Source organism: Zonotrichia leucophrys, chromosome 15 (genome assembly GCF_028769735.1).
Source record: "Zonotrichia leucophrys gambelii isolate GWCS_2022_RI chromosome 15, RI_Zleu_2.0, whole genome shotgun sequence".
NCBI lineage: Eukaryota > Metazoa > Chordata > Aves > Passeriformes > Passerellidae > Zonotrichia > Zonotrichia leucophrys.
The window spans coordinates 12043793-12057078 of NC_088185.1; the positions used below are offsets into that span (position 1 = coordinate 12043793).

The following is a 13286-nucleotide window of genomic DNA, read 5'->3' on the forward strand; positions in this document are numbered from 1 at the left end:
TCTTTACCCTTCCCTCCCTCCATTCCTGGAAGAGCAGGAAGTGTCATGGATGCAGAGTTCAGCTGAAACCTGACAAATAAATCATGGGATGACTTTGGGGGTTGCTCCGATGTGCTGAGCAGGGAGAGCTCCCAGCTCATTGTTCTCCCTTCCCCTTATCTCTCTCATTATCTGGGAACAGCTTTGTTCTCCTGACTCTGGCTGCTGCAAGGAGCTGATAAGTTTGTGTGGTGCCCTTTTCCTTTTCCCAGGGTCTCCTTCTCCTCCTGCCCGTGCCAGGCTGTGCCGGGATGGGCACTGCAGCCCCTGGTCCCTTTCTGGGCAGCTCCGGTGTCCCTCTGTCCCCACGGGCTCAGTCACAGCTACCCCGCGATTGTCCTCGTTAATTAATGCGGTTAATTGGGGAAGGTTGTACCTCAGCAGAGGATGGTGTGTTTGACTCACACTGCTCATGTGGATGTCTGGGGCTGTTGGAGGGTGTGAAAAACGCCAATCACTTGTTTTTGAAATTTGAAAAGTTTAATAGTAATAAAATGGTTATAAAAATAGTGATACAATTACAGTAATAATAATTTGGACAATTTCAATTAGGACAATATGAGACAATAGAGACAAAGAGTTAGGGATGTCCGGGTACCTTTTCTGGGCAGCAGGAGCCTGAAAATGGACCCACATTAACAAAGGATTAACCCTTAAAAGCAACAGCCTGTTGCATATTCATACACCTCATACATGATGCATAAATTCATTCAAACACAGGATTCTGTCTGGGCAGTGTCAACTTCTTCCTCTGAATCCTGACAGCGCCTTCAAGGTGGGAAGAAGTTCATTTCTTCTGATAATGGAGCCATAAATTCTCTTTCTCTGAAAGATTCAGGTGTCCTGTGGCTGCTATCTCACTGCGAGTCCTCTCTTTAAAGAAATATCCTCCATAGCATCGTTTCTATTTTAACAATTTTTATAACCTAAAACTATATTTAACACATTAATTAAGAGAATTAATACAGCATCGCTTTCTAACACAACACATATAATATTCATTTTAATATTTGTAAAAAGCCAATCATAAAATAGGCATTTTTCACATTCAGCTCTAGGGTCACTCGTTTCCACTCCAGCTCTGGGGTCACTCATTCCCCTCTCCTGTGTTGGGGTCACTCAGTTCCCCTCTCCAATCCCAGGAGCTGCTCTCCCTGGTGCTGCCCAGCCTTTCTCAGCCTCCCTGCAGTTTTCCAGTGTGTTTTAAGGCATCTCCAATTTTCCAGTTCCCCCTGTGGTCTGCACAGAGCTGTGTGTGTGCCCCGTCCTGGCCCCACAACAGAACCATTTTCCTTTATGGATGCTCTGGGCTTTGTAGGATTTTGCTGTACTTTGTCCTTGCCAGCTTTCCCGGGGCTCTGCCAGCTTTCCCTGTGATTTTCCAGGAGGATTATCCCCGTGTTTGCCGTGTGTAACACGATGGGTGCTCCTGCCCATGCCCAGGGCTCTCCGGCTCCATCCCTGCCCTGCCCAATCTCCTTCCTGCTCTCCCCTCTCCCATTTCCCACAAGGAATTCCCAACACAAGCAAAGCTGTGAAAAATGCCGATTTTATGACTGGCTTTTCGCAAATATTAAAATGAATATTATATGTGCTATGTTAGAAAGTGATGCTGTGTTAATTTTCTTAAGTAGTGTGTTAAATATAGTTTTAGGTTATAGCAAAATGTTAAAATAGAAACTGTATATGTGAAATATTTTTTTAAAGAGAGGACTTGCACTGAGATAGCAGCCACAGGACACCGAAATCTTTCAGAGAAAAAGAATTTATTGCTCCATTATCAGGAGAAACGAACTTCTTCCCACCTTACTCAGCCCTGAAGAGCCGTCGGGATTCAGAGGAAGAAGCTGACACTGCCCAGACAGAATCCTGTGTTTGAATGGAATTTGTGCATCATGGATGAGGTGTATGAATATGCAACAGGCTGTTGCTTTGAAGGGTTAATCCTCTGTTAACGTGGGTCCATTTTCACGCTTATTTTGTCCAGAAAGAGGTACCTGGACTGTCCATAACTCTTTGTTCTTATTGTCTCATATTGTCCTAATCCTAATTGTCCAAATTATTATCACTCTAATTATATTACTATTTTTATAACCATTTTGTTGCTATTAAACTTTTAAAATTTTAAAACAAGTGATTGTCATTTTTCACAAAGGGAAAGCGCTGCAGCCACTTGGTTTTGGGTCCTGCCTCTGTTTCCCAGCCTCCTTTGCTTTCCTTGCCCCTTAGAATATCGGGGGCAGCTAATTATATTATAATGGTTATATATATATATATTATAACATATATATTATATATTATATATTATATATTATATATTATATATTATATATTATATATTATATATTATTAATATGTATTATTATTGGCTAATTATAATGACTCATTAACTCAAGGGATAATAGTCATCCTCTCATCCATCCTCTTCACCCTTCCCTGCCCTTGCTGGGATCCTCTGGATGATTCCTGGAGGAAATCTGGATGTGGAGGGGGAGAGGGACCATGAGCTCGAGTTAACCCCTGCAGCCCCAGCCGGGGGATTTGGGGCAGAAAAGGATCCTGCAGGGCCCCGGGACTGGGATGGGAGCTCGGGGCTTGCAGCTGGATCAGGGACCGGGGTGATCCCACAGAATCCGGATGGGAATTTCAGTGGGCAAACAGGGGAAGGAGCCTGGGTTGGCTGTGGAATCCTGGATTTGGGGTGGAGCTGGGGGTTGTGCCCTCGTGTGTGTAGGGTGGAGAGGGAGCGCTGGGGGTCTGGTACAGGAGAGGAGGAGGAGGAGGAGAAGGTGGTGGTGGTCATGGGGCTGCCCAGAGGGCCCAAGGAGGGAATCCCGGAGCTCTGCAAACGCAGCCCAGGCTGGGAGGAGGCAGGTGCACTCAGGAGACCCTGCAGGGCCCCACATGGCTCACTCCGGCGAGAGCCGGGAGCTCCAGCCCAGCCCAGCCCAGCTCCATCCCAGTGTTCCATCCCCACCGTGCCCAGCTCCATCCCAGCTCCATCCCCACCGTGCCTAGCTCCATCCCCATCCCGTGCCCAGCTCATCCACCTCCCACCCTCCATCCAGCTCCATCCCACCGTGCCCAGCTCCATCCCAGCTCCATCCCCACCATGCCCAGCTCCATCCCCACTGTGCCAGATCCATCCCAGCTCCATCCCACCGTGCCCAGCTCCATCCCAGCTCCATCCCCACTGTGCCAGATCCATCCCAGCTCCATCCCAGCTCCATCCCCACCAGGCCCATCCCAGCCCCACTGGCAGCGCTGTCCCACGGCCCCTGGGACATTCCCAGGTGGAACCTGGGATCAGCTCCATCCCCAGGGCAGCCCCAGGCCGGTCCCTGGGCCAGGACAGCGCTGTCCTTGTCCTTCCCCGGGCTCCGGGAGCTGCTCCAGGCTCAGCTCTGGACGGACACGGGGACTTGGGAGGGGACAGAAGCCCTAAATGTGCCCTCAGTGTGGGGGTGCTGAGCAGAGACCCCAATAATGAGAAAAAGAAGGAGGAAATGTTGCCCTGAGCCAGGGGTGCCACAGGTAGGGACACAGGGGTGACACAGGGCCGGTGGCCCCACACCCATGGCTGCCCAGCCCTCATCTGCCGGCTGTGCTGCCCCTGTCACCAGGGGAAGCTGGTTTTTTTTTGATAAAACAAATAAATCTTCCCTGCCTCCCTAAAAATAGCCGTTGCCCTTTTTTCCCTGCCTCCCTCCCTCCCCAGCCGGGGCTGCCTTAGAGACAGAACCCGCCTGGAGCCATCGAGTCATTAATGGCAGTAAACAACCCCCGGCTCCCGAGCCTTGTTCCTGCGGGAACATGAGGGGGCAGAAGCCACCTGGTTGCCAGGAGCCCGTGTCCCCACGTCCCTGCTGCCTGCTGGGCTCCTCCTGCCTGCTCTGCTTTGGGATTAAACCGGGAATGTTCCTCATGTTGCTGCCTCCACATTCCCTGCAGGATGCAGAGCGGGACGGGGCTGTCCCTGCAGGTGCTGCTGTCACCTCCTGTCCCCAGCATCCCCATCCCTGCCCCTCCCCAGGCCTGGGATCAGCCCGAGCTGGGCAGCTCCTTCCCCACTTTCAGCAAAGGCTGAAATACCAAATTTGTGGGGCAGCCAGGATTTGTGGAGGGTTTCTGCTCAGGGAAACATGGAGTGATGGATGGATGGATGGATGGATGATGGATGGATGGTGGATGGATGGATGGATGGATGGATGGATGGATGGATGATGGATGGATGATGGATGGATGAGGAATGGATGGATGATGGATGGATGGATGGATGATTTCTCAGTGAGGACTAAAAAGAGAAATATCTTTTATTACAGATAAAAGCCTCTGATGTTCCTAGAGGGCAGCCCCAGCCTGGAACAGGCACACGGGCGGGGCAGAGCTGAGTGCCAGGACATGGAGCTGCTGCTGGGTGCTCTTCCTCCTCCTCTTCCTCCTCCTCTTCCTCCTGCTCCCCCCTCAGTAGCAGTGGGCGATGGTGTCCACGTTGAGGAAGCGGACGTGCATCTTGGTCTCGATGTCGATGCCCTGCCACATCTGCCAGGGGACAGGGTGAGGGGACCAGGGACACACCCTGGCCCTGCTGTGCCCCTCCTGTGCCCGCCCCTGTCCCTGTTCCCACCCCAGCCCCTCCTCCCGGGGGTGTCACCGACCTTCAGGAAGTCCTCGAAGGTGATGCCCTCGTACACCTGGTCCGGGCCCTGCTCAGTGAGAGGAAACATGGCAGCTGCCCAGGGATGTCCCCTGGGGCTGAGGGACACATCCCCCACGGGTTCCTGCCCTGCACCCCATGGCCAGCCCCGGAGTGGTTCCCAAACCCCCTCGGCTGCCAGGAGCAGCCCTTTCCATAGGCAGTGAGGATGGACGGGGGTGTGTGGGATGCTGTTTGCTGATCCCTCTCTCATGAGCAAACATCACCCTGGGAGCTGCTGCCTGCAAAAACACCTCCAGCCAAAGCTGCTGAGGCACAGGGGGGTGCCCTGGGACGCAGGGACACCTCCCAGCCCCATTGTGACGCCAGCAGAGCCCCTGAGAGCAGGAGGAGGCTCCAGCAGAGGCTCCCACCATTTGTCCCACACAGATGCTGGCTGCCTCCATCATGGCCCCGTCGGCGATGGACCGAGCCGACTCCTTCTCCAGGTGGGGGTTCCCCGACAGCAGCTCCTCCACCACCTGCAAGGGCAGAGGCTCAGGCCAGGCCTGGGGATGGGGAATGGGGCAGGAGGGACACAAGTTTACATTTCTGTACTCCTGCAGCGTGATCTTGCCGTCGTGGTCCGAGTCGTACATGTGGAACAGGACTGAGGGGACACAGGAGGGGACAGCAGGGTCAGGGCAGCCCCTGGCCAGCAGCCCCAAGCCCAGGCTGGCCCCGGGGCAGCCTCACATTTCAGCTTCTCCTTGCGGAAGCGGTCGAGCTGCTCCTCGTCCATGTTCATCTCGATGGGTCTGAAGTAGGACATGATGGTCAGGAAGTCCTCGAAGTTGATCTCCTCCGCCAGCCCGTCCGACTCCTGCCGCAGGTTCCTGGGGGGTGATTGGGTGTTGTGGTGTGGTTTTATACTTTGGAATAGGTTTGGTTTTGTATCCCAGATGGTTTATCCCAGATTGACCCCCCTCCCTGTACCTGTGCAATCCCTTCCCTTTGCTGGGATCATCCCCAAATCCCCACCCTGGCTCTGTGTCAGTCACTCACCATCCCATCCCCTCCATCCAGAACTTTCTGTCCAGGACGTAGAGTGACCAGCCAGAGGCCAGGGGTCAGCCCCACAGCGTTACCCCAAATCCTGTCCTAAATGTCCATTCCCAGTACCTATCCCTCAGGTCACTCATTGGTCAGTAAATGTTCTCTATTTTAAATTTCCACCTCCCTTTCAATGTAACCTTGGCACATCTCCCTGGGCTCTCAGCAGGAGCCCCCTGAGGTTTGTGGGGGCTCCTTTGGGACTCCTGGAATAAAACCTGGGATTAACCTCTGCTAAGAGTCGGCCCTTTTATCTTCTATCATTGTCTCTGGTGACTCTCCTGCTGCAAAGGTGACAATGGGGAACCTGCCCCAGCACCATCACACCCCAGCAAAGCCCCAGGACTGGTTTATCCCTAATATCCACTTAAATGTCTCATTTTCCACCCGGGTCCGCCCCAGCCTTTAGGGGGAAGGTCCTTGCCCAGCCCCTGCCCATTCCCAGAGGATCAATCCTCCCTCCCTGGGTGTTCTCACCGCTTGTCAAAAAAGGCGTGGACGATTTTCCCTCGGATGGGGTTGAACTCCAGGTCGGGGATGCTGTCAAAGTTCTCCTTGCTGCAAAGGGCACAGAGAGAGCCCGGGGTGTGAGGGAGGTGGGGAGGAGGGAGAAGAGAAGCCCCGAGAGACCCAACCCTTCCTTGCAAAGCAAACCCGGAAAAATAAAGGGATTTTGGATAAAAACCCTTTTCTCTTCCATTCAGATTGAGACCAGGTCCATGCTCAGGGATTTTGTCCCGCCAGGATGGGTCTTGGGATGACCCCAGGGCTCTTTGCATGGCTCCACCTGCCGTGGATTTTGGAGTTTTCCCAGGAAAAGGCCTCAAGCAGGGCTCACCAAGGAGATCCTGCTGTCCACCCTCCCCTCAGCTTCCTGCTGGGCTTTGATCTCTGGGATTTAGAAAGCAAACCAAGAGCCAAGAAATAACACTGGGAGAGCTCAGAGCTCTCCCAATTCCCTGTGCAGCCACCAAGGAAAGGGACAGGAGCACCTGAAACCCCCCCTTCCCTCCCCAGAACTGGTTTTAAAGCTGGGGGGTGATGAGATGCTTGTCAGGAGTGCCCCTGCTCCCAGGCCAATGGGTTATTGTGTGTTTTCCTTGGAATATTTGCAAGGCTGTGCTGCAGGAGCTGGCTCAGGGAAGGAGAGAATTCCAGCCCTGGACAGGCACCTTGGGACAGCCCAGGGAAGGGGGAGATACAGGGGGTGGCCCCAGCAGTGGGGCTGGGATTGCAGTGGCGCTGGAATTCAGTGGGGCTGGAATTGCCCTGGGGCTGGGAATGGAATTGTAATGGGGCTGGAATTGCAGCAGGGCTGGGATTGCCATAGGATGGGAATTTCGGTGGGGCTGGAATTGCAGAAGGGCTGGGATCGCGCTGGGGCTGGGATTGCATCAGGGTTGGAATTGTAATTGGGCTGGAACTGCAACGGGATGGGAATTGCAATGGGGCGAGGATTGCAGTGAGACTGGAATTGCCCCGGGGCTGGAATTGCCATGGGATGGGAATTGTGGTGGGGCAGGAATTGCAGCGAGGCTGTGATTGCAGTGGGGCTGAGATTGTCCTGGGCTGGAATTGCCACGGGATGGGAATTGCAATGAGGCTGGGATTGAAGTGGGACTGGGATTTCGGTGGGGCTGGCATTGTCCTGGGGATGGGATTGCCCTGGGGCTGGGATTTAACTGGGGCTGGCATTCCCCATTCCCTACCGGATGGTCAGCTGGTCCTGGCTCAGCTGCTTGAAGCGCCGGTGCAGGTGCTCGATCTGCTCCGAGGTGACTGCCAGGGAGAGGAGAGAGGTGACAGGGGGGGACCCTGGGGGACCCCTCTGTGCCACCCCCATTCCCTGTGGTGCCACCCTGCAGGTCCCTCTGTGTCCCTGTGCCCCGTGCCAGGGGCTGGGTTATTCCCTGTCCTGTCTGCAGGGAATTCCCTGGCCCAGCACGGCACGGAATGGCACAGTGGGATCCCTCCCCAGCTCAGGATCCTGGTGCCAGCCCACTGGAGCAGGATTGGCATTTTTGGGGTTGTTGGCACCGTGGGCAGAGCTGTGCCCAGGCAGCTCCTCCTCTCCCCCTGCCCCAGCTCTGCCTGGAGCCAGGAGGTTCCTCCATGTCCTGCACAGCCACGGCTGCTCTGGGAAATAACTCTGGGATCAGAAACCTGACAGGAGACAGGGAAAGGGAAAGGACACAGAGGGGGCACAGCAGCCCCCCAAAATCAACTCCTGGCTTTGGGATTGCTGCCACTGCTCAGGATGAGCCACAAACCAAGGGGGCACCAACCCCATCCCAGGGCAGGGCTGGGCTGGAAGGGGGAACCTGCAGCTCCCTGTGAGCCCCCCAAGTGCTGGGGCTCAGCAGCACCTCCACAGTGCCCTGACCCCCAGCACAGTGAGTTTATCTCCTCCTGCTGCTCTCCTGGGGCTGTAACCAAGCTCTGACCCACCAGAGCCTGACTCTTGTGCCAACATTGACAGAGCCATTCCCAGGAGCCAGGGAAGCTCTGGAGCTGTGTCTCTGTGGGCTGGGGGTCTGTCTGGGCACCCCCAGGCTCCTGCAGCCCCAGCAACTGCAAATCAGCCACTCCTGGCATAATGGAGAGACATAAAGCCATGTTAGGGGTTGCAAAGGGTTAATTGCAGCAAGCCAGCAGGGTCAGAGCTGGGCTGAGCTGCCTCCCTCGCTGCCTTTTATGATGTTTAAATAATGTCCTTTGCTTTGCCCACTGCTGCTTCACAGCCTGGAAATAGCAGCTGCATTGATCAGCGGGGCTGGGCCTTCAGAGCTCTCTGTGAGAGCCTGGAAATCCCATCTGGGATGGGCCAGGGGGCCCTGAGCCTGCCTGGATCCCTGCAGGATCCCTTCAATCCCCTTTATCTCCCCTGAGCCCCCCAGCTCTCAGCTGGTGATGCCCAGACCCCACTGGATGTTTCCCCCCAGTCCCTGCTGGCTGCTGCTCTGCTGCTGTCCCATGGAAACTTTCCCTGGACTTTCTTTCCAATTTTGGCCCTGCAGAAGTGACCTTTCCCTCTGTGCCGTGACGCCACCGCTGTCACCATGGGAGCAGCTGGGCCACCAAGGCCTGAGCATCACCAAAAAGCTTTGAACTCTCAGAAAAACGTCCCAGGCACCCAGAGCACAAAGAGCTGGGCTCGGTGGCTGGGTGCTCCTGGTGGGGCTGGCCCTGGAGGGCTGGGGGAGGCTTTTGCTGCCTCTTTCCCCATCCCAGGTGTTCCTCAGGGCGGCTCTCCCAGCATCGCTATCCCTGTAAAGGTGGCAGAGCTCGGCTGCTCTCCAGAAAAAAAAAAGGGAAAATCTGCAGGAAAGGCAAAAGCTTTGCTGGAAGGAGGGCTGGCTCAAGGGCAGCACAGGCTGCTGGTGTCCCTGAGAAGCATCCTGATGCTGCAGGCCCGTGTCCAAGCACGGCAGCCTCTGCTAACGGGGGAAAATGAGATTTCAACCAAAGGGAGCCAGGCTTGCTGTTCCCAGCCTTGCGTGGGTTGTGCTGCTTGAGCAGAGGGAAAGGGGCACTGAGGGGGCTCAGGGGGGCTTGGGGGCACTGGGGGGGCCCAGCCTGGCTGCAGGGATGTCACAGCATCCCCCGAAGAGCCGCTTCACCCTGGGGAGATGCTGCAGCAGCTTTGGGATGGAGCACATGGAGGGAGGGAGGGGAAGCAGCCCCGAGCAGCCCCTCAGGGTGTCCCTCCATGCGGGAGAAGGCAAAGGAACGAGCCTGGGGCACCTCCGGGTGGCTCTGCCCTGTCCCTGCCCCTCCCTGGGGACCGAGGGTGGCTGCAGTGCCCTGTGTGAGCTCGGAGCCCAGCAGCGAGGCTGTGAATCCCTAAATCCCCTTTTTGGCAGCAGCCACAGCACGGGGGGAGCTCTGTGATACCACGGGAGCACAGGACGGGCCCCCCCTGAGCCCTCACTGCAGCGGCTCAGCAGGGCCGGAGCTGGAGGATCCAGCGGGAGCTGCCGGTCCCCGTGCCCGGAGCTGCCGCGTCCCAGAGCGGTGACACTGGTGACACTTCCAGGACGGACACGGCCACCCCGTCCCTTTCCCTGCCGGTCCCTCGATCTCAAAGCAGCCCGGGGTGTCCCGGCCCGGTGGCTCCGGGGCAGAGCAGCGCTGCGGGGACAATGCCCGGTGGCGCGGTGGCAGAGCCCGGCTGGGGCTCGCACGTGTGGCCGCTCGACGCCCCGGCTCGCGGGCTGGTGGCAGCAGCAGGGACCAGGGCGACACGCTGGCACCCTCTGGTGTCACTCCTGCACCCTCCCCTCTCATTCCCTCCCCCGCTCCATCCCCGCTGTCACATCCTGCTCTCCCCCAGCCCAGGTGACACCTCTGCACCTCCCCAGTGACATTCCCTGCACGGCTCCTGCAGCCCCTGCGCTGCTCCAGCGTCACCTCCCGCAGCCCCCCGGCCACACAGGTGACATTTGTGACATTTCCCGTGCGCCCCCCCTCCCTCCCTTCCCGGCTGGCACCTCCTGCAGCCCCCATCGAGGGTGCCACGTCCCGCTCAGCCCCCCCTCCCCGGGTGATGATGTGTCCCCTGCCGGACCCCGGTGTCCCCTCGGGCGGCGGCCCCGGGGGCTCGGTGCGGGTGGGATGATCCGGGGCGGTGCCCGCGGCTCCCCGGTACTCACAGCCCGTCCTGTCCGCCAGCTCCCGCATCTCGGCGGGCACGGAGTGCGCGGAGCCCATCCCGGGCCGTGCCGGGAGCGCCGCCGCGGGCGCTGCACCGGAGCCGCCGCCGCTTTTAAGGGCGGGCGGGCGCGGCGGGGGAGGCGGCGGCGGCGGCGGCGCGGCGGCCCCGGGTCCCTGCGCGCCCCCGCCCAGAGCAGCGCCGGGCCCGCGGGGAGGGAGCCTGGGGAGCGGGGACAGCCCCGGCAGCGGCTGCGGGCACCGGGAACCCCCGGCTGTGCCCCCGAGAAGGGCGCGGGGATGCCCCGGTATCCCCGGCGGGAGCGGGGCCGGGGTCTCCCCACGGACACCCCCCGGCTGCCCCAGCCTTGGCACTGCCCGGGGACACGCAGAGGTGACCCCCCATGACGGGGGGCTTCCCTAGGAGGCACCCTGGGATACCCCCTGGCTGCATCCTGGGGGTTTCCAGCTTTCCCTGGTGACCCTGGCTGTACCCTGGGGGTTCCCGGCATGTCCCCGGTGCCCGCCTGGCCCTGGCAGGGAGGTGTCACCCTGCCCCGGGCACAGGGAACAGCACCTGGGGACAGCCACCAGAGCCTCTGGGCAGGCAGAGGTTGGGGAGCAGCTCAAAGAGCACAGCACACCGGCAGTAGGTAGCAAGTCAGTGTTGTTTATTTTGTTGAAAGCCAAATATAAAGAGGAAAGGAATGAAATCATTTCCAGCCTCCAGCTGTCCAGGAAAATACCTGTTTATAAATAAAAATGGGAGAAAGGGGAGATGTCCCCATCCTGCAACCTCAGCTGCCAGTGTCAGGGGCCCTGGGGCTCAGGGCTCCTCACCCTCCCTTCCTGGGCCAGCACTTTTCCATCCAATGTGGAATTTTGCCCAGCCCAGGCACTTCCAGGCAGGAGGAGGGAAATAAATGCAGCACTCTGTCCCTGCCAAGAGTCCCCATGTCCCCCGTGGGGGAAGAGCCAGGCAGGGCCCTCAGAGCTGGGATATCCCTGGAGATGCCCAGAAGGGGCCAGGACAGCACCTGGAGCCAGCTGGGGTGCAGGTGGAGCTGGCCTGGAAGGGACCAGAGATCCCAAGGACCCTTCTCCAGCCCTTTTCTCCTCATCCTCCTGCCCCCACAGCTCTCCCTGGCCCAGGCAGGGCTGGCTGGGCTGGACACTCCCGAGGCTTGGTTTTCCTGCAAAGATTGGAGACAAACTGCCATGGTTTGTCAGAGGCCTCAGTGCCTGCCCTCGGCTGTGCCAGGCTGCTCTCAGTGTCCCTGTGTGCCAGGATGGCTCCAAAGGGATTGAAGAGCTTCCCCAGAGGATCCAGGAGCTGTCCCTTGGCTGCTGGAGGGCACCAGCAGCTCCTCAGCCTGGTCTGGAGCAGCAGCACAGCCAGAGCTCGGCCTCCAAGGGTGGAGAAACCTCCCGGGGATGCTGCTGCCCCCAGGAGAGTGCCTGGGAATGGCACTGCCCGGGAATGCCATTATCGTGGAATGCCACTGCCTGGGAATGGCACTGCCCCGGGAGGGCATTGCCTGGGAATGGCACTGCCCCCTGGGAATGCCATTACCTGGGAATTCCACTGTCCTGGATTGGCACTGCTCAGGAATGCCATTACCTGGGATTGGCACTGCCTGGGCACACCCCTGAGTGCCAGCACCCAGTGGCAAAGCCTGGACCCAGCCCTGGCTTTCCCTCACCACCCAGACAGGGAGCACTCCTGGCTTCTGCCCCTTCCCAGCCTCCTCTTGCCCCACTCTGGATTTTTCCCTTCACCCCCTGGATTGTCACATGCCAGCACCGGGGCTGCTCTGTCCCCAGCACGGGTGGCTGTGACAGGGAAGGGAAGGGAAGGGAAGGGAAGGGAAGGGAAGGGAAGGGAAGGGAAGGGAAGGGAAGGGAAGGGAAGGGAAGGGAAGGGAAGGGAAGGGAAGGGAAGGGAAGGGAAGGGAATTCAGCCCCTGCCCCCAAGGACAGGACAGACCTGGCCTGGCTTTGCACCCTGTGGGAGAGAGGAGAGGCAATTCCACCTTCTCCAGAAAGCCACACAGGAGAGCTCCACACAGACAGGACAGACAGATCCCCATGGACAGCACCAGCACCACCTTTAACAAGGACACCACGGAGCCAGACATCACCACAGACACAAGGAGCTGTTGGGATCCACTGTTGTCCCCTTGGGGAAAAGGTGACAGTGCCTGAAGGAGGGGAGGGGCACAGGCAAACCCCAAATGCCATCCCAGCACCCCACAGAGGTGTTCCCACAGTGCTGGGCCCTGGATGTGCAGCCTGTGGGAACCAAGGCTGTTCCAGCATGGACACACAGCTATCCTGGAGGTTTCCAGCTCTCCCTGGTCACTCTGGATGTATCCTGAGGGTTTCCAGCTCTCCCTGGTCACTCTGGATGTATCCTGGAGGTTTCCAGCTCTCCTGGTCACCCTGGATGTATCCTGAGGGTTTCCAGCTCTCCCTGGTCACCCTGGAATGGAGGCCAGCACTCCCTGGGCATCTGAGCTACCAGAGGTGTTCCCAGTGCTGGGCCCTGGATGTAGCCTGGGGTACCAGCTTCCGCTGGCACACTATGCTATCCTGGGGATTTCCAGCTCTCCCTGGTCACCCTGGATGTATCCTGGAGGTTTCCAGCCTCCCTGGTCACCCTGGATGTTCCTTTTCCAGCTCTCCCTGGTCACTCTGGATGTATCCTGGAGGTTTCCAGCTCTCCCTGGTCACCCTGGATGTATCCTGAGGGTTTCCAGCTCTCCCTGGTCACCCTGGATGTATCCTGGAGGTTTCCAGCTCTCCCTGGTCACCCTGGATGTATCCTGAGGGTTTCCAGCTCTCCCTG

General features: G+C 58.1%; 1 protein-coding gene and 1 long non-coding RNA gene across 2 annotated transcripts; both read right to left on the reverse strand.

Moving 5' to 3' along the window:
• Positions 1–4334: 4334 nt before the first annotated feature.
• TESC (tescalcin) lies at positions 4335–10589 on the reverse strand. The gene is made up of 8 exons (XM_064726797.1): positions 10441–10589; positions 7498–7567; positions 6266–6346; positions 5432–5571; positions 5284–5345; positions 5110–5217; positions 4698–4745; positions 4335–4581 (listed from the first exon to the last, which is right to left on the reverse strand). Exons 1-8 carry the CDS (start codon positions 10496–10498, stop codon positions 4504–4506), a joined length of 645 nt encoding a protein of 214 aa, XP_064582867.1. The 5' UTR covers positions 10499–10589; the 3' UTR covers positions 4335–4503.
• Positions 10590–11087: 498 nt separating this feature from the next.
• Positions 11088–12919, reverse strand: LOC135454490 (uncharacterized). The gene is made up of 2 exons (XR_010442117.1): positions 11977–12919; positions 11088–11944 (listed from the first exon to the last, which is right to left on the reverse strand). It is a non-coding gene; the product is annotated as an uncharacterized LOC135454490 (long non-coding RNA).
• Between the last annotated feature and the right edge of the window lie 367 nt (positions 12920–13286).